Below are 23,334 nucleotides of genomic sequence, written 5' to 3'. Positions count from 1 at the left end.
CATTGGAGCAGAGGGCGAGCACAACTACGAATGGGTCAAGGGAGGTAGTAGAGCGCTTCTTGCGCATGGTAGAGAGTTTCGAGTGGGAGCGGATTGAGGGAGGGAGGGGGGGTTGGCAGAGGCGTCCTCAACTACAGTGGGGTGGGAGAGGGATTTGGGGATTTCTCGACACTGCTCTTATGAGAATGAGATGGCAAAGTAGCGAGGGGATGGGAAGTGATGACCATTATATGCGTCGACACCGACACAATTTTTAAGCGACAATTATGCTAACGTCGATGCAGATGCAGAGCGGTTTGGGGTGGGTGACGATGAAGTCGATGGAGCGCTTCTCGTGGAGGCGGGTAGCGTTGCGACGAGAGCGAACCTTATCGTCATCGGAGGTGACTAAATAACTACATCGGCGTCGACACCAACGACATCACCGTCTACCTTCCGCTATCGAATATTAAAATTATATTTTATTTTTATATTTTTATTAATAAATTAATATCATTAGGATAAATAAATTTAAATATTTTATTTTTATAATTATATAGATACTAATATAACTTTTTAAAATGTAGGAGTTAGAACATTAAAAATAAAATTATATGCGTAATATGTATTTAATCCTACAATGCAAACGGGCGTCATACATACTGTGCCGTTATAAACTAAGAACAAAAGCTTCTTTCTGGTGTCTCTCGCGACGCACGCGGCGTTACACATACTGTGCCACTCGAAGCGCCGCGCCGACCCTCCTTTGGGATCTTCGATGGAGGGCGAGACGGGACGGTGCTTGAGGGTTCTGTGCCCGAAGAAATCGTTGCTCTCCTCCAAGTACCCCGGCCTCCGATGGCTGATCGGATCCCCTCTCTTCCTTCCTCCCTTCACCGTCGTCTCCTCCTTCCGCTGCCTCCACGCCCTCCCCGACGACGATCCCTACTCCCCCGACTTCGCCAAAGAAGCAGGTCTGCTCCCACGCCCTTCTCCCTTAGTATTGCCCCATTGCCATGAATGAAACCCTCGTGTTTTTCTTGACTGTTCGGTTAGAATCGGTAGAATTCGATCCAAATGAACATATTTCAAAGAAATGGTCACAAGAGAATGTTGTCTTTCTAGTGGAAGAGAAACAATGGTATGGATTTGGAGTTCTCTCCCTCTCTCTCTAATAGAATGACGAACCGATGATCCCGTTGTGTTTTTAAAATTTATTGTTTATATATTTGATATAATTGGGGAGGTTATTGACATTTCTAAGAAGTACACTACATTTATCTATACCTGAAGAATATTTGATACGCGTGTCAAGAATTTCAAAGTATCTGATCATAGGATTTCCTTGATGTTTTAAGAATTTTGTGTGATATAGCGGTGTGGATGACTTGTATCTGCCTTGGAATGTGGTCAAATGGAAGTGTTGACTTATTGTTGGATTTGGAGCCTTCAATCGATGCTCTTTACTTTATTTTTGGAAAATTGCAAATGCACCCCGACCCTGTGGTGGAATAAAACTGTGTTCCTCTGCAAAGATTTTAAATATCTAGTTTAATCTAGCAAATGCTGTCGATCCACCTCTATGCCCCTGAGGTTAATTTCCATTCCAATCATTACACCAATAAAGCTTTTTATCCCCTGTTTGAAATGCTCTTCTCAGACTCGAAGGATTTCATTAACATTAATGCAATTGTACTGGAGTGGCACCATTGGTGGCACATGGCAGTTACGTGGTGATGTTATGCGAAATTGTTTGATAGTCATAGTGGGTGTCAAATTAGCATGGTGTGGCATTTCTTGTGTATAAGGCCTACTTTATTTCATAGTTGGTGGATATGTTTTTGTTTTTTGGCTCTTGTTGGACATGTATAACCATACATCTAGCTAGTCATAACCTGATTTAAGACCAGCATGTGATAAGGGGAGCTGATTACAAGTGTTACCTGTAGGCCTTTCAAACAATAACGAAATACACAAGGTATTTGTACTTTTGGAGGGGTATATAGGATTTTTGCAATTTGTCAGGGTCGCATTGGAAACTTTACCTTTCAATAAAAAAATATTTTCTGGTTTATTGGGTTTAGATGATTTGTGATCGAGATTATAACATCTGCAGCCAATTAAGTGCTTATAAGTTGTCCTACTTAATTATAAATTCATATGGCAAAATGTGGTCGTAAGTTGAGTTATTTAGGACCTGCATGGGATCACAGACTAAACAGGGAAAAAGGGTTGGCCGTCAGTGCCTTTCCTTGGTCAGTCACCCTTCTCTCCCAATTCTTCTCACTCCATCGAGACGATTCAAACCATTCATTTTTTTTCAGTTCCTACTTGATTTAATTTTAATTATTAATAAATTATTGTTTGGAAAGAAAGATATGAGGTTCGTGTGCTATTCTTTGGTTCTTCAAGTCCTCTCTTATCTTTTACTCTCATATACGTTTGTCTTGCTCTTTTAGTGCAAAATTTTCTAGTTTTTGTGTTTTTGCATAAGATTGCAGAATTCATCACCTGCTATCATCATTTAGCACCATATCATCATTAAACCATTAGAAGTTATATTTACATTGTTGATTCTTTTTAAGACAAATCTGTCTGCTCAAATTACTAGAGAATGAACAAATTTCTCATCCTCCTGTATTTTAAGGCATGTATGGGCATTCAAACTCATTGTTGATTGCTTTTTACTCAAGGAGTAACTGAGATCTATTCTGTGATTGATCAAGTGCAAAAATTGACACTTTAGAAAACATTTACTGTCTTTTTCCCAACTCACATGCAAGCTGCTCCCTCCATTGGTCTGTGCTGTATTAATCATAACCACTGGTATTATCTGATGGTTATTTTGGGAGACCTAGTATCAAAATTTGCAGCCTTTGAACAACACAAGTTCATAAACATACCTGTTCTTTTAATTTTTATCACATATATTGTCTGGTTTAGATGAGGATTTGAGGAGGTCTTGGTAAGAATCACCTGATGATTGAGGCATACCATAACGACAGAGACATTTATTTGAGGTTTTGTTCTTTAGCAATATGTTTTATTATTTATTTTGTCCTTGTAAGGCACATGTATGTTCTCTTTCTCGTGAGTTTCTGTTTTGTCACATTTTGGTTCAGATAAATTTATTGGCTTATGGTTATCTGAAGTTTCGTGTGTGTATGTTTAAAGATAATCAGTTTGCATCCACTTTATTTTCATAATTGTGATCATGAGAGTTCCATTTCTTTAATTACATTTTTTTAAAAATTATTATTTTCAAATTGCAATTTTAGTATTAGGTCTTGTTTGACTTGTTTTCTGCATGTTGTTCTTGCAGATGAAATTAGGATGCTACTTTTAAGAGGATTCAATATTATAGGTGCATTATTTGTCGGCGATGGAAACTGGGAGAAATGTGCTTGGAAGGCAGTTGAGGCTTCAAGTAAAATGAGAAAATTTCTTTTTGGTGATGGAGATTGTGATCTAATAGGTGCTGTGACTGATTTAATAACTGATGACATTCATTTCTTTGTCTCACATTCTACAAATGTGGAAAGTATGGAAGCAGTTAGTACAGTTGTTTTTGAAGATAATCCTGAAACATATGTCTGGGAGAAAGGTTGTCTACTCAGATGTGAGCTGGAATTGAAGTTGCCTGTTTTTGTTCCTCTTGATAAAACATCAGGTGCATTTTTTTTGGTTTCAAGCAGTAATTTGAAACTCTTTTGCATGCCTAATATGTCCTGAAGTATTGTCTTCTCATCTTAGAAAGCAAATCCATCTTATTGAGTTCTCTCATCATCTTTATGTCCTAGATGAGCAAGAACTATAATTTTTTTTAATCTAAAATTATTATGTCTGTACTTTTACATGATTGTACCCAAGGTTTTTAATTCCAGTCTGTTGCAGATATTGGCTGGTCATCAAACTGGTATGGTATTGTGACACTGATTGGTATACTGCCCTATACTGGTTGGTTTCGGTGGGAAGAAAATGAATAGGACCAAAAACTATCAGTTTCAGTCAGTATGCACCACTAGTGGATGGATTAACTTGGCCTGGTCACCTCCTAGCTGTCCAACTGGTAAAAACTAGTCGGACCTAGTCCACTTATTGCTATACCTATCCAACTAGTATTTTAATTTGGTTCAGGACATGTAAATCTAGAAGGTTGAACTCATTATCATCCAAGCCTTTTCCCCTCAGTGTGGGTTCGTATTTTAATACAACTGAAAATTTAGGGGGCCACGAAAGATATGATCCAACTTTAGGACAAGGTTAAACTAAATTTAGATTACCAATGTTATTGACATGGTTAGTTGAAAACCTAAAATAAATGACCTCTAAGACGTTAAATTGGGTAAGTCAAATGGAAATTGGTGACCCTGTATTCCTAGATTTTTCCCGTCCACTTGGAGATTGATTTGGGTTAGATTTGAATCCTTTTCTGGTTCATCTGGAACACCATCTTTGCATTATATCTTAAGGCGAGGCTCATTGAAAATGTCTTCGATGCTTCTGACTTTGTTTATTTTGATTAAAAAAATCAAGAAGATAAGTCATACCAACATGGGCCTTGAGTTTTTCATGGAGGTAAATATATGGTAATGAATTCTGTCCCCTAAAAACTGGTTGTAACTTTTCATCAAATGCATAACCTTATTAAGATACTTGTTCTATCCGGTCAGGATTACATGTGTAGAGGCTTTTTATATTGATTGTTCTTTTGAGAAGGCCAAGGCCAATTAAGAGCATTGGTCTATGGCTCTAATGCACAAGAATTATGGGACATGGTCTTTTTAGAGAGTGAATTTTCTGGCTGATATTGTTCCCTCTAAATATGGTTGATTTCTTTAATCATGTAATTAAATTATATCTATCACCAAAATTTTTATCTTTGTTATTGTACAACCCAAGTATTATATATGGTGCCTACATGTGCTTTGCTAGCATGGTGCCTATATGAGGCCTTGTGTATTGGGTGTGTGCCAGTGCACCATGAAATTACTATTTGGCGGTATGCATGCGGCAACACCAACAATAGCAACAGCAAAGTCGTAAGTCCCAACTATTTGAAGTCGGTTATATGGATTTTTTGCCACCGTTGAGATATGTAAAAAAATCATATGTTTAATTAAGTTTAGAGTACTTAAATCTTTATTTATAGTTTCTATTAAGGTCTTTTTAGATATTCCTTCACCTCATATCGTATTACTAACATTAATCGTTTCATCTCTTCTAACTATCACATCCGGAGGTCTCCTAAGCACATGCTCATATTATCTTAAACTATTTTATTTCATCTTATCTTCTATCGAAATAATACCTAGTTGTTCACGGATAAAATTTTTTTTTTCCTATCTTTTTCGGTAACTCTACACATCTATCCCAACATTCTTAGCAGGCAGTATGCATGTGAAATTAGACTTCTGGAATTGAATGTTTGTTATTTTTTTTAGTTAAAAGTAAATGTTAAAGATTTTACCCTTTTTTTGGCATCAGCTTACATGTTATATTTTAAATATTATCAGATGTTGCAGAGATTGTTTCATCATTGGTTGATGAGGCTGCTGCCAAACTAAGAGATCCATATGTTGCATACCTAGTTGAAGGGTCAAACGTTGATACTGATGAGTTATCTCGATCCATTGTTTTGCATGGTATGGAGTTGGATTCAAAACCAGATCATTCTGATTCCATGCTTTTGAAGGCTAGTATGAAGGAATCTGGTGCAAAGGATCTAGCTTGTTCACATTTTTACTTGAAAGATAAGAACATTTCATCATCAACAATAAGAGAGGTAATTTTAGATATCTACAAATGCATTTGTGATCGTTGTTGTTTTGTGAAATAGTATTGGTTCTGAACGTATACTTTAAGATTCTAGGTAAACATCCTCCCCCTTCTTTTTGGTTTTTTTTTAACATCCCTTTAATGTAAAAGGCTTAGATGCCAGACCATTTAAGGTTTGCTATAAAATCATGCATCTAGTTCATTTGTAAATGCTGCCAGTTGCATTGGATTGCTGTTGCAAAAAGAAATAAAAGAAAATTCATGTACAACATTACTTACCTACTTAGATATCTTTGCATGTTCTATATTGTTATCATTTTTGTGTTTTCTGTACTTCTATGTTATTTAAATCATGCATTAGAGGCATTCAATTCCATCTGTTTGACTGTTCTATTTGTTAGAATGCAGATGCTATCCAAATAGCTGTTCTATCCAACCAATCCAGAAATAATTGTAAATCAGCTGTTCCAGTTGCCGAGTATTTTCCAGGTTGTTCTTTTATCTATTTTCCTGAATCTGTTGTGTTTCTGTAGTTTCATTGACAATGCTCACTCATTTCAGCAACTGAATATGCAAGAAATCTAAATGTTCATTTCAAGCTAGATGTCCTCTGCTATGCGTCTGAAGATTTTACCATAGCTGCTGCTCTATCTAAATTAGTTATACCTGGATTAATTGATCAGCTAAATAGTATCAAGAAGGCTGTCATACCAGAGCTGTTATCACAACAACCCCAGGTAATGTTTCTCTTCAATTTAATCAGCTGTTCAGCTCCGTTGTCTCTGCCAATTGCTTGTCACATGCATCGTTTTTTGTTCCATAAATTGACACTGTGCACATCAACTTCCAGGGAGATATCTAATCTAATTTTTGTGATGATAAAAATATCAATTTTAAGCCATCAAAGGCATACAATTCTCATATATTTGGGATTTTGGAGAAATTTAGTTTCATCCCATCAATAACCACCGAAAGAGTCACCTAGAATTTTCAAAATATGAATCATAATAGTAAAATAGCTTTTCTGATTGTACCCATATGGAGAACATAGGACTTTGTTTTGACTTTTTTGACTCAGTAAATCAGCTAGTAGAATTAGTTATGAAAATCAGTACAAAGATAACAGGATAAGTATAGATGTTTCTTTGAGTTGCAATAGAGCTAATGTAGCTTGATTTCTCCCATTGTACTAAATAATGTCCATTGTGGTCGAGTGGCTACTGGCTCTGCGTTATGTGCTGCTCAATGAATTTTCTGATGCTGTATGACAAAACTAGAGTAGTGTAGGTTTAATGAAGCCACGGCAGCTGCTATCACAATCCGTTGTGGCACAGCAGCCTAAAAGTTCATTGTAACTTAAATCAAACCCCACTACATGAATCAAGTTACTTCTTTTACCATGCCCTAGATCATATGACATGAAGAAGCAAAGTATGTCAAGTGAATGGAAGAAAATATATCTCCGTAAAATTATCACAATCGTCACTTAACATGAAACTTATATGATAAGTTCTACTTAATATATGAATGTTTGGTGACATATAAATCACTTGATTTATTTGATAATATGATCATAATGTTTTACATCTATGGTCCATTTTGGGCTTGTGGTGCCTGCAATGTCACCCCTTACCCTTAATCCTTTTGAATTCCTTCCACCTCTATGTGCCTGCCATGCTCTATTTATAATACTACTATTTTTTTAACACTCATTTTTCCCTTTTCCCAATGGATTCTGAACAACTGCAAGTAATTCTCGCTTGGGATTTGACATTTCCAAAATGGTTAAAATATGATTCTGCTAAAGCTCAAATTGAAGTCTGGTTTCGAGAATTCAATTTGCATCCTGTCCAAGCTCAAACATAGGCTGCCTGGGTGATGTATGTAGAACTGTGTGTGAATATATCTGTATACACTAAGTTGTTTGACATGCACTGTTCTTTTTATTTTACATTCATTGATGATTAATCTCTCATAATATATCGATATGCAGCTTTGTCCATATCACTTTCTTCCACCTGAGCTATTACATCCAGTAACAGCTATCTATGATCTTAGATATGGTGAGACTGAAATGAAACAAGGTAATAGAATTGAGGGTGGCTCATTCATATGTAAAACATTTGCATTTTTTTTCTGCAGTATGGTTACTTTCTCTATAGATGCTTACTTGCAAATCTCAATGCTTATTAACATTTACATAAGTGGCAATTTTTAAATAATTTAGGTGAAATGAGGAGATCTTTGCACTCAAGACTGGGTTTACCCTTAGACCGTCCTCTACTCCGGATTGCTAATGCTTTAAGTTTTGGCATGAAGAATACCAAGGACACCCATTCAGTGAAATATGGTGCTTATTAAATGTTGAGAAAGAGGATTTTAGCATCCTCAGTGCTTTCAAATTTCTAATGTCTTTGTTTTTCATCATATATTAGTTTTTGTTCATTTGAAAGAGTGAACCTTAAACTTGGGCAACTCATTTTGTGCACAACTAACAGGTTCTTCGTTGCTTAAAAATGTTCACACTGAGGTTCCAACTAGTGGGGGTTAGTATTCTGTTCCTTTTAAATGCCAGTAATCTTTATTTTTATTTTATATTTTTCTTGAGTTCATTGTGACTTTCTTACTTGAGTGCATTCTGCAGTTTCTGGAGGCATTATCTCGTTGATTGATGGATCTTATGAATACTATCATTACCTCCTCTATGGTTTTGATGACAATGTAATGACTCTTTCATTACGAGTTTCAAAAATCATAATTTGTACATGGATGGCCTGTATGAATTTGTATTTATATCCCCATAGGTTATGGCATTAGACTGAAGTCCATGTTGTTACCCTTCCCCATGTTTTTTCACATGATAAACATGGAATGGCATGGCACTAGCACATGGGTCCATGTTGCAGCTCATGTTAAGCCAGTGCCTTAATAATAATGCTGTACCCACAAGGGCCATAACAGGCCATTTTCTATATATTGTGGCCATATGCATCTTGCAAAACATATTTTATGAAAAATTTACACGAGTTTTCTCTGTTTATCAATTTGGACCCATATTTATTTGGTGCCTTGGTTCTTAGCTTTTGCTTAATTTAATGTTCTAACTGCCATTTACTATTTCTCTCCAGTAGTTTGAAGTTTGAACTCTTGACTTCTTATTTTATTGTATGTTAGTTTCACAATATTTTCTGAAAAAATATTATTTCTGTTCATTAATAGTAATAGTTAATAAGCACCACATAGTCAGATGTACAAAGTTTCACTTGAAGTACATGATTTTTTCTTTTATAATTTCCAATTTCAATTTTTTGGTACTAATGAAATGATAATAATAGGGCTGGGGATGTGCTTATCGCTCTTTGCAAACTATCATATCCTGGTATCGACTTCAACAATATGCATCCATAGGAGTTCCTTCACACAGGTTTGGAAAAATCATCAACACTTTTCCGCTGAATAGTATTTCTTATGTGAATTGGGAACTTACTTTCTTCTTTTCAACATTCTGTATTCATATGATGACATCGAGTCCATTTATCTTTTATGGGAATGCACTACATTAGTTTGATAATAATTGGATCTCTTTTAACTGTTCTTATACAGTATTTGCCAACAATTCTTTCAGGGAAATTCAACAGGCTCTTGTTGACATGGGTGATAAGGAGCCATCTTTTGTTGGATCGCGCGAATGGATTGGAGCTATTGAGTTAAGCTATGTTTTGGACAAACTTCTTGGAGTAAGATTTTTACTCTTTACATAAAACTGCAAAATTCTAAATATTCTTTGGTTGGTTATTGACTATTAAGAAAAATGAATTCTGCAACTGAAGAAAACTTTGTTGTCACTATATATTTGGCGTACAAGTTAGTAATTCAGTTGGGCTAGAAGAAAATTATGTTGTTCACAATGGTGGAGAGAATGACATTTGAGCAGTAAAAGGAATCAGGACCTGAGAGAAAATTGAAGCCATATGAAGCTATCTTGTGGCTTAGTTGGTTTTTGATTTAGTAATATCTATTTGATCAAAAAATTGGAGCCATATGAAGCTATCTTGTGGCTTAGTTGGTTTTTGATTTGGTAATTTCTATTTGATCCGGATTATCTACTTTTGTTTCTTCACTATTTTAGGTCATAACCAAGAACATTTGAGTTTGAAATTTTCACAATTTGTTTGGTAAGATAGGTAAAATCAAGTTGTCTAGAGACCTGGTTATCATGACCTGTAGTTATTGTTTGCAGCTTTAGGATTCAGTTGCCATTAGTCGGTCTCTTATGTAGTTAGTTTAATGTCTATGATTAGATTAATTAGATTAGTGGTTTAATGGCACTTGTGATGACATTGGTGGTATCACTTTGTGATTAGGTTAGATATATACATAAAGAATATTCACAGATTTCATTTTATTTTTGGTATTTTAATAGGTGGCAAGAACTTTATTCTGGTAGGTATCAAGTTGCAGGTTCTTGTACTTGTGCTTGTTGATATCCTGTGATGACAATCCCATCATTTGCAGCCAAAGAGAATTGGGCACTTTTTTCTTCTAACTTGTAATGAAGACTTTTATTTGCAGGTCAGCTGTAAAATTATTAATGTGAGATCTGGGGAAGAGCTTCCAGAGAAGTGTAGGGAGCTCTCCATTCATTTTCAGACACAGGGAACTCCAGTAATGATTGGTAAGTCCTTATACAGGCAAAGATGATCTAAAGGGCATTCTGAGTGCATGGTTATCTGCATCAATGACCTCTATCCAAGTCAGATTATGCCACATCTTTCAAACAAACATGATAGTCATTAAAATACCATGGGACCATGTGACATCTCTTTTTTTGTTAGAACCTACCAAAAATTACAAGTTACCTGAAAGTTTCTACCATGATGAGCTCTTATGTTGATTTCTTGTTACTTTTCCTTCTTTTCCAAGATAAGGTTGGATGTTCAGCTTAGTACAAAGACACAAAAAGATTTAACTAGTCTAAAGATGGTAAAACCGATAAAATAGGATAACTTGGTCGCACGTTTACTCGATTTAGTCCATTTGAAACCTTTTCTTATACCCTAATAAAATATGCAGGTGGTGGCGTTCTAGCGTATACCCTTTTGGGAGTCGACTACAACCAAGCAAGTGGTGATTGTGCATTTCTTATCCTCGATCCACACTATACAGGTAACGATGATCTTAAGAAGATTGTGAATGGTGGATGGTGTGGGTGGAAGAAGGCTATTGATAGCAAAGGCCGGAACTTCTTTTTAAAGGATAAGTTTTATAACCTCCTCCTCCCACAAAGGCCCAACATGGTCTGAAATCCCATATGATGTATCAGCAGGAGAGAGAAGAAACTATAGAAAGCTGGCAAATACAGAGGATATATGTGTTTGCCAAGAGTAGTCAGTCAGTTAATTTATCAAAATTTTCTTCAAACAATGTCAGGATTTGGACTTCAACTACATTATTGTATTGGACATTTCTTGTAAGTTCTAAATAAACAATTTTAGGAGTCAAGAGAAAGATATAGTTGAGATGAGTGCTTCTTTTGGTGTTCATCATTGATAAATTGGCCTCATACATGTGTTTGCCTTATAGTGTGGTAGCCAATCATTAGAACTTATTTGAAGTATTGCTTTCTGATAATTTGCAACATTCTACTTTATTTCTGAAGAAACAAGTGATGAATCTTCATTTATGATTATAAATTGTAGTATATGAGACTGCTACAATAGTTAGAAGCGGTCTCTCAGGTGCAGTTCAGGTGCTGAAGGATCTTCCAAGGTTCAATGCTCAAGTTTACATCTGTCTACTGAGACCATGGCCGATGCTGTCTGCTTGTGAAAAGAAGAAAAGTAACACATGAGCATATAAACTTCGTCGGTCATAATGGCATCAGCGGCAATCATAAATCTGCTTCAGATATTGGACAAGAAGAGAGGTAACGTCACTCATCATACTACACCTGCGAAATTTATGACTCCCTTTTAGATTTTGCCATATCCAACATCTTCTTTTATTGCTTCCAGATAAAGACAAACTCATGTCCGTTGTTCCTGGCCACCGCCCGAATCCAAACATGGACCCACCGCCCCCCGTCACGTGCCGCGCCCCCGATTTCCTGCATCCACGTGGCGCTCCGCAGATCTCCCCGACCCAATTCTCCATGCACGCACGATTTGTCACCCCTTTGTCTACCCGACCAGTGACTGCTGTAAACAACTGCGGCCAGGTTGCCGTTAAAGGGTTGGATGAGGAACGATGGGGCCTTTGCGAGTCCCATTAGAAGAAACGGCGATTTCGAACTCGGGCCCCGCCCCCCTTGGCTGTTGAGCCTTGTACGGGCCAGAGCGACGCGTGTCCGCGTCCGCGGAAGTCGGCACACTCGGCGAGTGGGCGACTCTTTTGGCAGGCGAACCGTGGTGGCGAACCAACAGCCGAGCCGCTGGGGGGTTCGTCTGCTTCCTGCCACTGCCGAGTGCTGCCGCTTCTGCTGCGCCCTTCAGCGAATTTAATGGATCTGCCGCGCCTCCGCTTAATTGCCTTCCTTCTCTTCTCCCTCCTCCGCCAGTTAATACCTATTATTCCTAATACAACACAACCCTCTCTCTCTCTCTCTCTCTCTCTCTCTCTCTCTCCCCTTCTTCTTCTTCTTCTTCTTCTTCTTCCACTTCTTCAGATCTGGATGTGCCATCATCATGTCGCTCCGCGGATCCCTCACACGGCGGCCTTTCTTTTATCTGATCTGGATTCAGAAAGATGTGATCTTTTCTTGATCTCCTGTTCTTGATCGTCGTTCCCTGTGTGGAATTTCCGGGGATATTGGATCTTGGGCGGTGGGGAGAGCGGGAGATGAATCCTCTGTGCTGCATTGCGCCCGTGTCTCTGGAGCGGGGGGATCGCGGAAACCCGTCGCCGTTGGTGGCGCTCAAGTCGGCGAAGCCCGCCCTTGGGGCCGAAAGTCCCACCAGGAACTCGTCCAGCAAGAGGCTGATCCAGGCCCCAGCGATCCCGCCCGACTCGGATGCGGCCGCCGCGTGCCGCGAGGCGGCGGAGGAGTCGGCGGCGGCGGTGGAGGGTGGCGATGGGAGGGGTGTGAATGGGGCCGTGGCGGGGGTTCTTTGGAAGTGGGTCAACTTCGGGAAGGGGTGGCGATCCCGGTGGTTCGTGCTGCAGGACGGGGTGCTGTCTTATTACAAGGTTCGCGGGCCGGATAGGATATTGATGGGGCCGGTGGCTTCTGAGGCCGGAGTGAGGGTCATCGGGGAAGAGTCGCTCAGACGGGTGCGGAAGGAGCAGCAGTGGGGGAATGTCGGGTTTGCGCGGCAGGGAGCCACGAAGCAGTGGAAGCCATTTGGGGAGGTACATTTGAAGGTGAGGTTTCAATCTTCTCTTTGGTTCTTATTGTTATTATTATTTCCTATCGAATACTTCGTCTTTTTTCTTGAGATGATTCTTTGGTCAAAATGCTGTCTACTGCATGTGAATCATCTTGTTTGCTTTTTTTTTTTTTCTTGTACATGACACTGTGGCTATAAATTGTGGCGAGCAAATGTAATATGTATAACATCCTACTTTATGTTGTGACATGACAAAGTAAAATCATTGCTGTTTTGAGAAAAGGTGGGATGATTTCCTCATGAGAAGAGGTTGTTGCTTCTGTTGCTTATATCTTAGGAACATTTCTCCTTTTCTGATATCTGCCAATTAAAAAAGAAATCATGATTTTGGCTTGAAAAAAATTCAGCTTTTGAGAGAAAATATGTAGTCTTTTGGCAATTGGATCAAAAAATGTCTGGGTAACACAGACATAACCAATATGTGGATATTGTTTGTGCAAGCTGATTATCTGAAATGTTTGATGTGGCTTAATTTCCAACAAACAAGTTTCATTACTATGAAATTAGAGTTTTCTTTTAGTCCAACTTGTAGACAGTTTCTAAGAAAGATGGCAACGTTAATTTTCTGAAGGAAGTATGTTCCCTTTCAAATTTACTTGATCATCACATCATTGCGAACAAGGTCAATCCCAAAAATCTTTTGTCTAAAATATTTCGCCAGGAAGATGTGAATAAAAGAAATTTGGTAGTAATCATAAATTTAAGATAATTTTAGTAGTACAGATATGGCAATAACTTCTACTGCAAGAATTTCTTACATGATGTCTTTTTTATCTATGTTGTTCTTATTCTGTGCCCTATTCGAAGCCTATTTTCAATGTTGACTGGAACAGTGCTGGCATGCTGCAAGTAACTACAGTGCTGCTACATAGTCTTGCATTTATGGGATTAGCTCTTTTGGAATAAGTTTGTCTTCATTCTCCAGCAGGACAATATAGAATCACATACATGGTAAAAGTTGCATATTATCTATTTGTTCAATGGCATATAATGCACGTGACTTGGTAATCACATCATAAATTTGTTTTTCTTGGATGTTGATGAATTAAACAAGGGACCATGTGTACTATACAAGTATTATGTATACTGTTACATTTTATGTCTTATATCAAAACTTTAGATTGATGAACAAATAAATATATGAGCTATATACAGCAAGAGACTACATGGTGATGCTCTGAAGTCCTAAACGCAATTATTTTGAGAGGTAAATTAATTAGGAAATCAGTAAAACTGTAATTAGATATGCTAAATACAAGACAGGTGAATTGAAGGATCTAGAGAAAGATATGTGTAAACTTGCTAAATTTAGGTGTGGTATCAGATGTCTGAAAGTGAAAACTTAATTATTTTTTAAAGTGAAAACTGTTCATCAGTGGTGATAGAATGAGGTGACTGTAATATTTGCTCATTATCTACCCTTGATTCAATGCCCCTTCAATGTAGTATTTGACTGGATCTCTTAAACCATCCTTTACTAGTTAAGTTGTCTACTCTTGCTGTCTTGCATGTATATTACTTTAACAAGTGAGCAGTGAATATCATTTTTCAGGTTTCTTCAATTCGTACTAGCAAGTCAGATGATAAAAGGCTGTACATATTTACTGGAACTAAAACTCTACATTTACGGTGTAATTCTAGAGAAGATCGAACCACATGGATTGAAGCTCTATTTTCTGCTAAGGAGCATTTTGCTCGTCTGCTGACAAGTAATGAATTTGAACCTATGGTAGAAGTTACTGTCTCGACTGAGAAATTACGAGAAAGATTGCTGCTGGAACGATTGAGTGAAGCAACAGTGAGAGAATGTGAGTCTATTATGCTATCTGAAATATCTGAACTGCAGAATAAATTAAAGTCTCTGCAACAAAAGCATCTTATTCTGCTTGACACATTAAGTAAATTGGAGGTAACTTTTCTTCTAAGAATGCTAGGCATTTGTTTCAATTATTTGCAGGTAGTTGTTAAACAATTCTGAGGATAAAACCACCAATGCAACATAATTTATTGTGTCAATGCAACATAATTTATAGTGGTGTTCTCCAGTCCATGTTTTCTGTTAATTTCCCTGCTTACTAATAATAGGAGCTTCTTCTTGCATTCAGGCACAGACTGGGATGGAACCTTCTTCTGTTCCTATCTTTAGCTTTTGATTTGCATTTGTTTTCTGTTTGATGTTTGAGGCACTGCACTATCTTTCTAGTGGCACTTGTCTTTAGTTAGATTCTTTATGCTACACTCTTATTGTTGCTCCTGTTGTATTTCACTCTACATTTTGTACTTATTTAGTTATGTACTTAATTTCCATCGCAATGAAATAGCTAGTTCAAGCTTTAAATACTATTGAATTTGAACTAATGCTCGACTTCCAGTGGATCGATATTATGATTTTATATGCTTGTATATACACATATATGTTCATACGTGCAAGCAAAACTAGGCAATTTTTGTGTTTGATGAATTTATAATATGTTAGTTTGGACAATTTCTTTAATTGTGTTTATATGTTCTACCAAAATAAAATTAGAACTCTTGATCATATTCATGACCCTTGCACTTTTAAATTCAAAATCAAAAGATCCAACACCTAAATTGGAAATCTGCACTCTGTACTTGAGGTTTCTTGAAACAAAGGTTTGGTTTATATGACTCCAACTCATGCATTAGTGGGCCTGAAATGAACCATTAACAATATCATATGATGTTTCTACATGATGAACCATCAGAAAAATCAAGAATGAGACTAGCCAAATTGTGGATTTGGATTGGAGAATCAGGATTTTGGCCAATAGTTTTAAATTTTCAAATGAAAAGATAACAATTCAAACTGTAAAAGTTGGAAAAACATGTATGATCTAATAGTCAAAGTTAGCAACATGTTTCTACTTTACTATCCATTCCATGGATCCATTAGTTAATTGCTTTCTAAAACACGAACATTACAATATCACCAATCATCTATATATACTCCTAATTTTCATTTTTACTTTCTAACTAAAGATTGACTAATGACTACTTTAGAAATTTAGGAAATTCTTGAAGTTTCTATGTCCAACACCTATAGTTTTACCATCTTCGTAAGTTTTACTATTCATTTCAGTTTTTTCTAATTATTGCAGGATTAGATTAATTAAGTCGACATTTAATTAATATTTTGAGAACACAATCCTATAAATTCTATTTTCAGAATTTTCTAAGTATTGCAGGATTCAATTAATAAAGTGGACATTTAATTAATTTTTTGATAATAAAATCCTATAAATTCTATTAGTTATCTAGTTATACCCTTAAAATTTAAATCATTATAATTTGTGTTTCCATGATACTATTTACATCTAAGCATTTTATGGTTGCCAATACTGATTCAATAGTATGATTTTTGTCTTAAGAACCTGATATTGTATATTAGTCTCTTGTATATGTATTACTTGTTATACATTATTTTATATGCTTGTGATATGTTATCTGCTTCATATTTAATGTTAATTGTTTATCTTCATAATTTCTATCTTTCTTTTGAAGTTATTCATTTCAAATTTGTCTCTCTTTTCTTCTCTTTTTGTTTACCTTCCATCCTTTTTATTTTTATATCCTTTTTCCTTCTCATTTCATCTATTTTCTCTACTTTTCTATTTCTTTTCTTGTCTATTCTTTTTTCCTTTGTTCTTTTTTTTTCTTTTATCTTTCTTCCTGTGAAGAGACTGGGGACTTGGCTAAGCATGAGTTATCTGGATAATCAGTAAGTGAAGGGGGGAATGAGCAGTTTACACCAAGGGGAGTGATCGAAGTTGATGACAGTAATGAGCATTGAGTGGTGGGAAGGAATTCTCTTGACCATGATAACTTTTGGCCCTTTTGGCAAGGGTAGAGTCCGTAAGTCCCCTCCACCTCCTTTCTCTCTCCTCTTCTCTTCTTCTCATCTTTCTTCTCTTCAGGAACTCCAGACATGGAAATGGAATCTGGATACAACACAGATACAATAACATGGCGAGAAAAGGACATGATATGACACGATCATTATATGTTTTATCAATATTTCATTGACTATAAGTACATATTGTCACTAATGCTATCCTCGTATGGATTTATAATGAAGTGGAATGAAGAGCTAGTATCAATCTTGTGTATGTTCTCCCTTATTACTTGTGTTTTCTTCATGTAGACAGAGAAGGTTGAGCTGGAAACTACAGTAGTTGATGAAACAAAGGAGCGTGAAGCGCATCTTGGATTGGTGAATGGAAGATTCAGTGGTTAGTAGTATTTACTCTTACCTTGAGTACTGATGTCAATATGAAACTTTAAGAATAGGTGTATATTATCTAATGTCAAACATTGTTTGGTTTTACTCCAAAATATTTGGATTTTTTTTGGAGGTTTGGTGTCAAATTACTCAATTAGATTTTGCTTTTTTTACTTTTTCCAAGCTTTCTGGTTTGGGATCAGTCTTGGTTTTTGTATGATATTTTCCTGGAGGCCTATGATATTGAATACAAAAAATGGTATTAACTACCATAATTGATATTCGATACACAAAAAATGTACAATATAACCTCCGCATATCAAGTTGCCAACCAATGAATTCTTCGAATTCTTCCTTTTATATAATTAATTTTAGTATCTGATTCACCAAATTAATAAAAAATATTTAAAATATAAGGAATAGCAAACTTACACAAAATTGCAATAATTGATTTCATCAAAATTGATATGGTAATGAGTTCTTCAATCCTTCTATATTCCATTGAAGAAATATGGGAATTTGACGATCGAGAGGCATGCATTTAGTGATGATTTCTTTTTGGCTAGAGAAAAATAATGTTTAGATCCTTCATCAGCAATATTCCTTTAGTTGCTGTCTTTGTGTGAATCTCGCATGCTATCTTCTGTAGACTCCAACTAACCTTTTTTCTTATGGTTTATGTAAAATTTGAAAATTTTGACTGTTTATTTTCTTCTATCTGAGGAGATTTGTTAACTTCTTTTCAGACTTCTATTCAGTCATATCGGAGGGGACTGCAACTGACTCAGAAGCAGACAATGAAAGTCAGGGGGCAGATGTGGAAACAGATGAAGATGATGGAATGTATTTTGATACTAGAGACTTCTTATCTTCTGAGTTACTGAGAAGTGGTTCATACCGTAGTCGGGAACTTATGGGTAATGGTGTTGCTGGGTCTACATTTGGCATTGAATCCAGCTTTCCTGATAGTACGCAAGATATTGGTCTAGGAGTCAGAACTTTGGAATATCCCTATGTCAAACGGAGGAACAAATTGCCTGAGCCCAAGGAAAAAGAAAAACCTGTTGGTTTGTGGTCAATAATCAAAGAGAATATTGGGAAGGATCTTTCTGGAGTTTGTCTCCCTGTTTACTTCAATGAGCCACTCTCTTCTTTGCAGAAATGTTTTGAGGATCTGGAATATTCGGACTTGGTTGATCGAGCATTAGAATGGGGCAGGCAGGTGTGTTTATATTATTTCAACTATGATATTTATACTCTTTCTGATTGCTTAGATGCTGTTTTTTCTCTTGATTTTCTTGTGAAAGCTTCAATTTTTCTAAAGGAAATGTAGGCAGATTATCTACCCAATTTTTCTTGTGAAAACTTAAATTTTTTTACCTCCTTATTTGGATTTCCTGGATTAAACCATGAAGCCCTTTATCATGGTGGAGCATTGTTACTGCTGCTCCAAGGGCTTCCCTAACGTATGTGCATTATATCCATTGCAGAAATCACTGGCCAAAGAATGCCAACTGAAACTAATTCATATATCTTGCATTGCATGCATTGATGTACTCTGTGAAATTCTTCTTCACAAAACACCTTACTGCAGTACAAGATCATCTGCTTGGTTATTTTTGACACCCTTTGGTTCAATGATATAGTCGATATTGAATTATGGTCTTCATTGACTAAGCTTCATCAAAGTGTCTGGTCCCTCTAGAACTAGATCTTAAACCTAAATTTTAGTTTAAATTCATTCAGTACTATTTTACTATTTGTCGATATTGAAATATGCTTCTGCTTGCAGTTACATGGAAGTCTTCCCTATGCTTGTTGATGTAAAATTTGGTCTGATATGTTCCAACATTTTCTGGTCATCTCATGAAAGGAATTATATGTGGTAATTGGCAGTCAGTATAGAAATTCTATCAAATCTTCTGTTGATTCTTCTCAAATTTTATTTCTTAGTAGCCCACCACATGTATGACCAGATGTAGCTTGGAATTCAATGAATCTTATGAAAAACATGGTGTAGTTATGAGCTGTTGCCATAATCATCTGGATCAATCATTTGTTTATTTTGTTACCTAGTCCTGCAAAATGGTGATTGTGAATACCTATTGATGATAATAATACAAGCAGCCTGTGATTAGAACTATGATTGTGATCACAAGTTATATAGTGAAGTCTTGTTTTCAAATGTCATTTGAACCAATTCAAAACAATAATTGACAGTATCCTATTAAGTAGCACTTTCACTACATTGTCTATATAAGTCACCATCCTACTAAAACTAATGTTATTTAGAATGAGTTGTATGGTTATGACTATCTCTGAATAGTGAACTGAGATTTGATGGGGAATATGTTATGTTATATGTAATTGGCTATAGAGTTTGGTTCTCCAAATTGTGATAACAAATGGATGTGCTGAACATAATGCAGGGAAATAGCCTAATGAGGATTCTTCACATTGCCGCTTTTGCTGTATCTGGATATGCTTCTACAGAAGGCCGACAGTGCAAACCCTTTAACCCTCTGCTTGGGGAAACTTATGAAGCTGATTTTCCAGATAAGGGTCTTCGCTTCTTCTCTGAGAAGGTTAAAGTTTCTCCTTTTCAGCAGTTGCTTAACTCACTAATTATCATGGATTATGGCTTCTCCTAGAATTCATATATACTTGGACAGCAACAAGAGACCTCACTTTGACTTCTGTTTCTTCCATATGATTCTTATCTTTTATCCCACAAATATGATTCTCTTTTGTGCTTGGAGCACTGGAACATCATAGTAGGTATCATATCACTGGTTATAGTGACTAACATGTCCACTGCTTTCAGGTGAGTCACCACCCAATGGTTGTTGCTTGTCACTGTGAAGGTAGAGGATGGAATTTCTGGGGTGATTCCAATTTAAAAGGAAAGTTTTGGGGTAGATCCATTCAGCTTGATCCTATTGGGATTCTAACTCTTCAGTTTGAAGATGGGGAGACATTTCAGTGGAGTAAAGTCACTACTTCAATATATAACATAATTATTGGAAAAATCTATTGCGATCATTATGGTACTATGCGAATAAAGGGCAGCGGCGACTATTCCTGCAAGCTAAAGTTCAAAGAACAGTCCATTATTGACCGTAATCCCCATCAGGTATTTCAGTAGTAAACGTGGAACATGCAGATGTTTCTACCCTACAATGCCTTCGACACTAGACTATTTCATTATATAACTGTCTCTAAATCTTTACCTATTATTTACTTTTCTTCTATATGTTTTTGCATTTTGTTCTAAACGAGAAAATCGGATCATCCAACTCAGCAGAGCATTTCATGTTGATTCATCTTTTTTGTGTAAGGAAAGTAACTACATGCAAAACACAATATGTATGACTTGTTACTTGAATCAAATGTTTATTATTCTTACCAGGGGCAGAATTCTTGTTTTGGAAGTTTCAGCCATGACAAAATCACAAATTTGTACTCATGATAATTGGTAATAAGATACCTGTGTAACAAATAATTGAAAAAAGATTGCAAAGCAATAATGCCGAACAAGTTGTATACTTTTCCTCCAAGATAAAAAACTGAACAAGTCATTTCCAAGGGTGACATCTTTACACAACTATCAAAAAATTGCAGCACATAGTTATTATGCCATCATACTTGTATGCTCTCTTTTTCTCTGTCTGCTGAATAGGTCTGCTTTATTTTTCAGGTGCATGGTTTTGTTCAAGATAATAGAACTGGTAACAAGGTAGCAATGTTGATGGGGAAGTGGGATGAGGCCATCTATTATGTGCTAGGAGACCCAAGCACAAAGCCGAAGGGTTATGATCCAATGTCAGAAGCAGTTCTTCTTTGGGAGCGAGATAAGTCTGTAACTCAAACACGATACAACCTCACACCATTTGCCATTTCATTAAACGAGTTGACACCATCCTTGATGGAAAAGTTGCCCCCAACCGACTCCCGCTTACGGCCTGATCAGCGACATTTAGAGAATGGGGAATACGAGCTGGCAAATATAGAGAAACTCAGGCTGGAACAATTACAACGACAGGTTTTTTTTTTCTCTGGTCCCATCATCTCAAATTTAATCTTCTGCATTTCTTTCAAGTTCGATAATGCTTTCGAGAGTCAGGTGGTTTTTCTTTCACTTATTGATCGTCAATGGACATTCCTGAACTTATGATGGAGATCATTCACTTGCAAAAACTAGAAAGCAAATTTATAAATGAGCATTAAGATCTCTTCACTTTCTATTGTTAAAGAAAGTTTCTCTGTAACAAAAACTATATTGTTTACAGGCAAGAAGGCTGCAGGAGAAGGGATGGCAACCAAGGTGGTTCAAAAAAGACGGCGACGATGACTGTTACCGGTACATGGGTGGATACTGGGAAGCAAGAGAGAGAGGAAACTGGGAAGGAATTCCTGATATATTTGGTCAGGGTGACACTCCGTTGGGTACGGATTGATTTTGTTTTTTATCTCCCATGTGCATGCATTACAAAAATTTAGTAATGCAGTGATCTATAATTAGGATGATGCATTTGTCTTTATCAAGCATCGGTTGTTTGAGATCAAGATTTCTCTATGACTGGTTCATGTTAAGAAAAACTCATCTTGTTCCTTGGTGATATTAGTCGGTCCAAGATCAAGACTACAAGAGAAGCTTCTTCGATCTCGCAACTTTAGGTAATGTCATTCCATCCAAGATCCAACTATGTTTGTTACATCCTCAAATGCATGAGATCAATGAATGTGTGACATGCTATGACTACAAGAAAGCTAGCTAGCTAATGTCATTCAAAATTTACTTCGCATTAGAGGAGCTCTTGCTTTTATATTTTTGGTAGTTCAATTTGTCTCGTCGGACAAGAATAATCCTTTTAATCATCATATTTGACTATAATCCGATGTAAGGTTTTCAATTTTTTATATCGGACCTATGTCAGGCCATGGTCTAGCTGGTAGGGGTCTGGTATATTCGACCATTGATCATTCTGTTATGGGGAGGAGGACGAAGAAGAAGAAGAAAGAAGAGGAAGAAGGTGGACAAACAATAAGATAGAGTAAAGGTGTTAACATGTACTCGCCGCAATACGATGAGAGGTTAATTGTAATGGAGTTCTTCACATTGGACTAACTATGTCTTTCGGCTTGATCTTAATCTATAACTCACTCTTGGGGCATTGAGTTCTAACCAAAGTAGGTGTCGATATAAATCTATGATTGGATGTCCAATGCATTGTGTTTTGAAGAGAAATGTTCATAATTCTTGGGTATCCAAGAAGACTCATATAATAGGTGTTGAATTATGCTAATTGAAATCATTCCAAGGCATCATGAAGTGTTCCAAAGCTAATTGAAATCATCAGTCTTGTTTCAGTTATGCAGCTTACACAACATATCTCAGTGGTGCAGCCATGAAACATTTGACTACTGATCCTTGTGACTCCCCCATCTCCTCTTTTAAGCCTTTCCATACTGTGACAGCCAATTATTAGGCCTACCATCCTCTAGCCAAAATTTCCTCCATTTTGACTGTGTCTTCTCATTAGACCAATAGCTTTCTGCTGCCATGTGCTTCCTCTCTTGCAGTGGAGCTCACATGAGATGATTATATTTTTTTGGAAGAACTCAAGAGAGAGAGAGAGAGAGAGAGAGAGAGAGAGAGACAAACTTAATGTTATGATCACTGAAAGGCCTGAGGCTGGAGCCAGCCACCCATAAAGCCATAGGGACAAAATGGAGCCTATAAGCCTGGGTTTCTGCCTGCCTAAATCTCCTTTCTTTGACCTGATGAGTGTGTCTTTGTGTTTGGTCTATGTGGTTCTTCTGATTTAAATCCAGTAACAGAGACACAGAGAGAGAGAGGGTATGGGGTATGCCAGAGTGGTGTTTTGGATGCTTGTCCTCATGCTTGCAGGCCTCTCCTTTCCCCGTCAACAAACTGTAGCTGGTAAAGCA

At 36.9% G+C, this 23,334-nt stretch overlaps 2 protein-coding genes across 4 annotated transcripts; both read left to right on the top strand.

The window, feature by feature from the left end:
• Window positions 1–679: 679 nt before the first annotated feature.
• Window positions 680–11,286, top strand: LOC135641248 (probable Ufm1-specific protease). The gene is made up of 13 exons (XM_065156484.1): window positions 680–953; window positions 3,302–3,649; window positions 5,496–5,764; window positions 6,159–6,246; window positions 6,319–6,494; window positions 7,751–7,841; window positions 7,985–8,107; window positions 8,256–8,303; window positions 8,402–8,478; window positions 9,093–9,181; window positions 9,383–9,494; window positions 10,330–10,432; window positions 10,831–11,286. Exons 1-13 carry the CDS (start codon window positions 758–760, stop codon window positions 11,058–11,060), a joined length of 1,950 nt encoding a protein of 649 aa, XP_065012556.1. The 5' UTR covers window positions 680–757; the 3' UTR covers window positions 11,061–11,286.
• A 945-nt stretch (window positions 11,287–12,231) lies between these two features.
• LOC103987148 (oxysterol-binding protein-related protein 1D) lies at window positions 12,232–22,076 on the top strand. 3 transcript variants are annotated; one of them, XM_009405359.3, is made up of 8 exons: window positions 12,232–13,116; window positions 14,695–15,051; window positions 17,305–17,392; window positions 18,129–18,604; window positions 19,812–19,967; window positions 20,207–20,515; window positions 21,080–21,424; window positions 21,672–22,076. In XM_009405359.3, the coding sequence occupies exons 1-8, from the start codon at window positions 12,595–12,597 to the stop codon at window positions 21,837–21,839; spliced, it is 2,421 nt and encodes an 806-aa protein (XP_009403634.2). In that variant the 5' UTR covers window positions 12,232–12,594; the 3' UTR covers window positions 21,840–22,076. The 3 variants fall into 3 exon arrangements, with proteins under 3 accessions (XP_009403634.2, XP_018682506.2, XP_018682507.2); XM_018826961.2 differs by having other exon boundaries at window positions 12,987–13,116; window positions 14,678–15,051; XM_018826962.2 differs by lacking the exon at window positions 12,232–13,116 and having other exon boundaries at window positions 14,811–14,950.
• The last annotated feature ends 1,258 nt before the right edge of the window (window positions 22,077–23,334 follow it).

Source organism: Musa acuminata, chromosome BXJ3-6, assembly GCF_036884655.1.
Source record: "Musa acuminata AAA Group cultivar baxijiao chromosome BXJ3-6, Cavendish_Baxijiao_AAA, whole genome shotgun sequence".
In the NCBI taxonomy this organism is placed as follows: Eukaryota; Viridiplantae; Streptophyta; class Magnoliopsida; order Zingiberales; family Musaceae; genus Musa; species Musa acuminata.
This window is presented reverse-complemented; position numbering and strand designations above follow the sequence as displayed.

Bases quoted from the DNA above. Each gene is read 5' to 3' on its own strand.
- LOC135641248 (XM_065156484.1), top strand. From the start codon at position 758: ATGGAGGGCGAGACGGGACGGTGCTTGAGGGTTCTGTGCCCGAAGAAA. The intron at 8,304-8,401 runs GTTAGTATTCTG...TGCATTCTGCAG, and splicing joins TGAGGTTCCAACTAGTGGGG to TTTCTGGAGGCATTATCTCG. The intron at 9,495-10,329 runs GTAAGATTTTTA...TTTTATTTGCAG, and splicing joins TTTTGGACAAACTTCTTGGA to GTCAGCTGTAAAATTATTAA.
- LOC103987148 (XM_009405359.3), top strand. From the start codon at position 12,595: ATGAATCCTCTGTGCTGCATTGCGCCCGTGTCTCTGGAGCGGGGGGAT. The intron at 15,052-17,304 runs GTAACTTTTCTT...TTCTTCATGTAG, and splicing joins ACACATTAAGTAAATTGGAG to ACAGAGAAGGTTGAGCTGGA. The intron at 21,425-21,671 runs GTTTTTTTTTTC...TATTGTTTACAG, and splicing joins TGGAACAATTACAACGACAG to GCAAGAAGGCTGCAGGAGAA.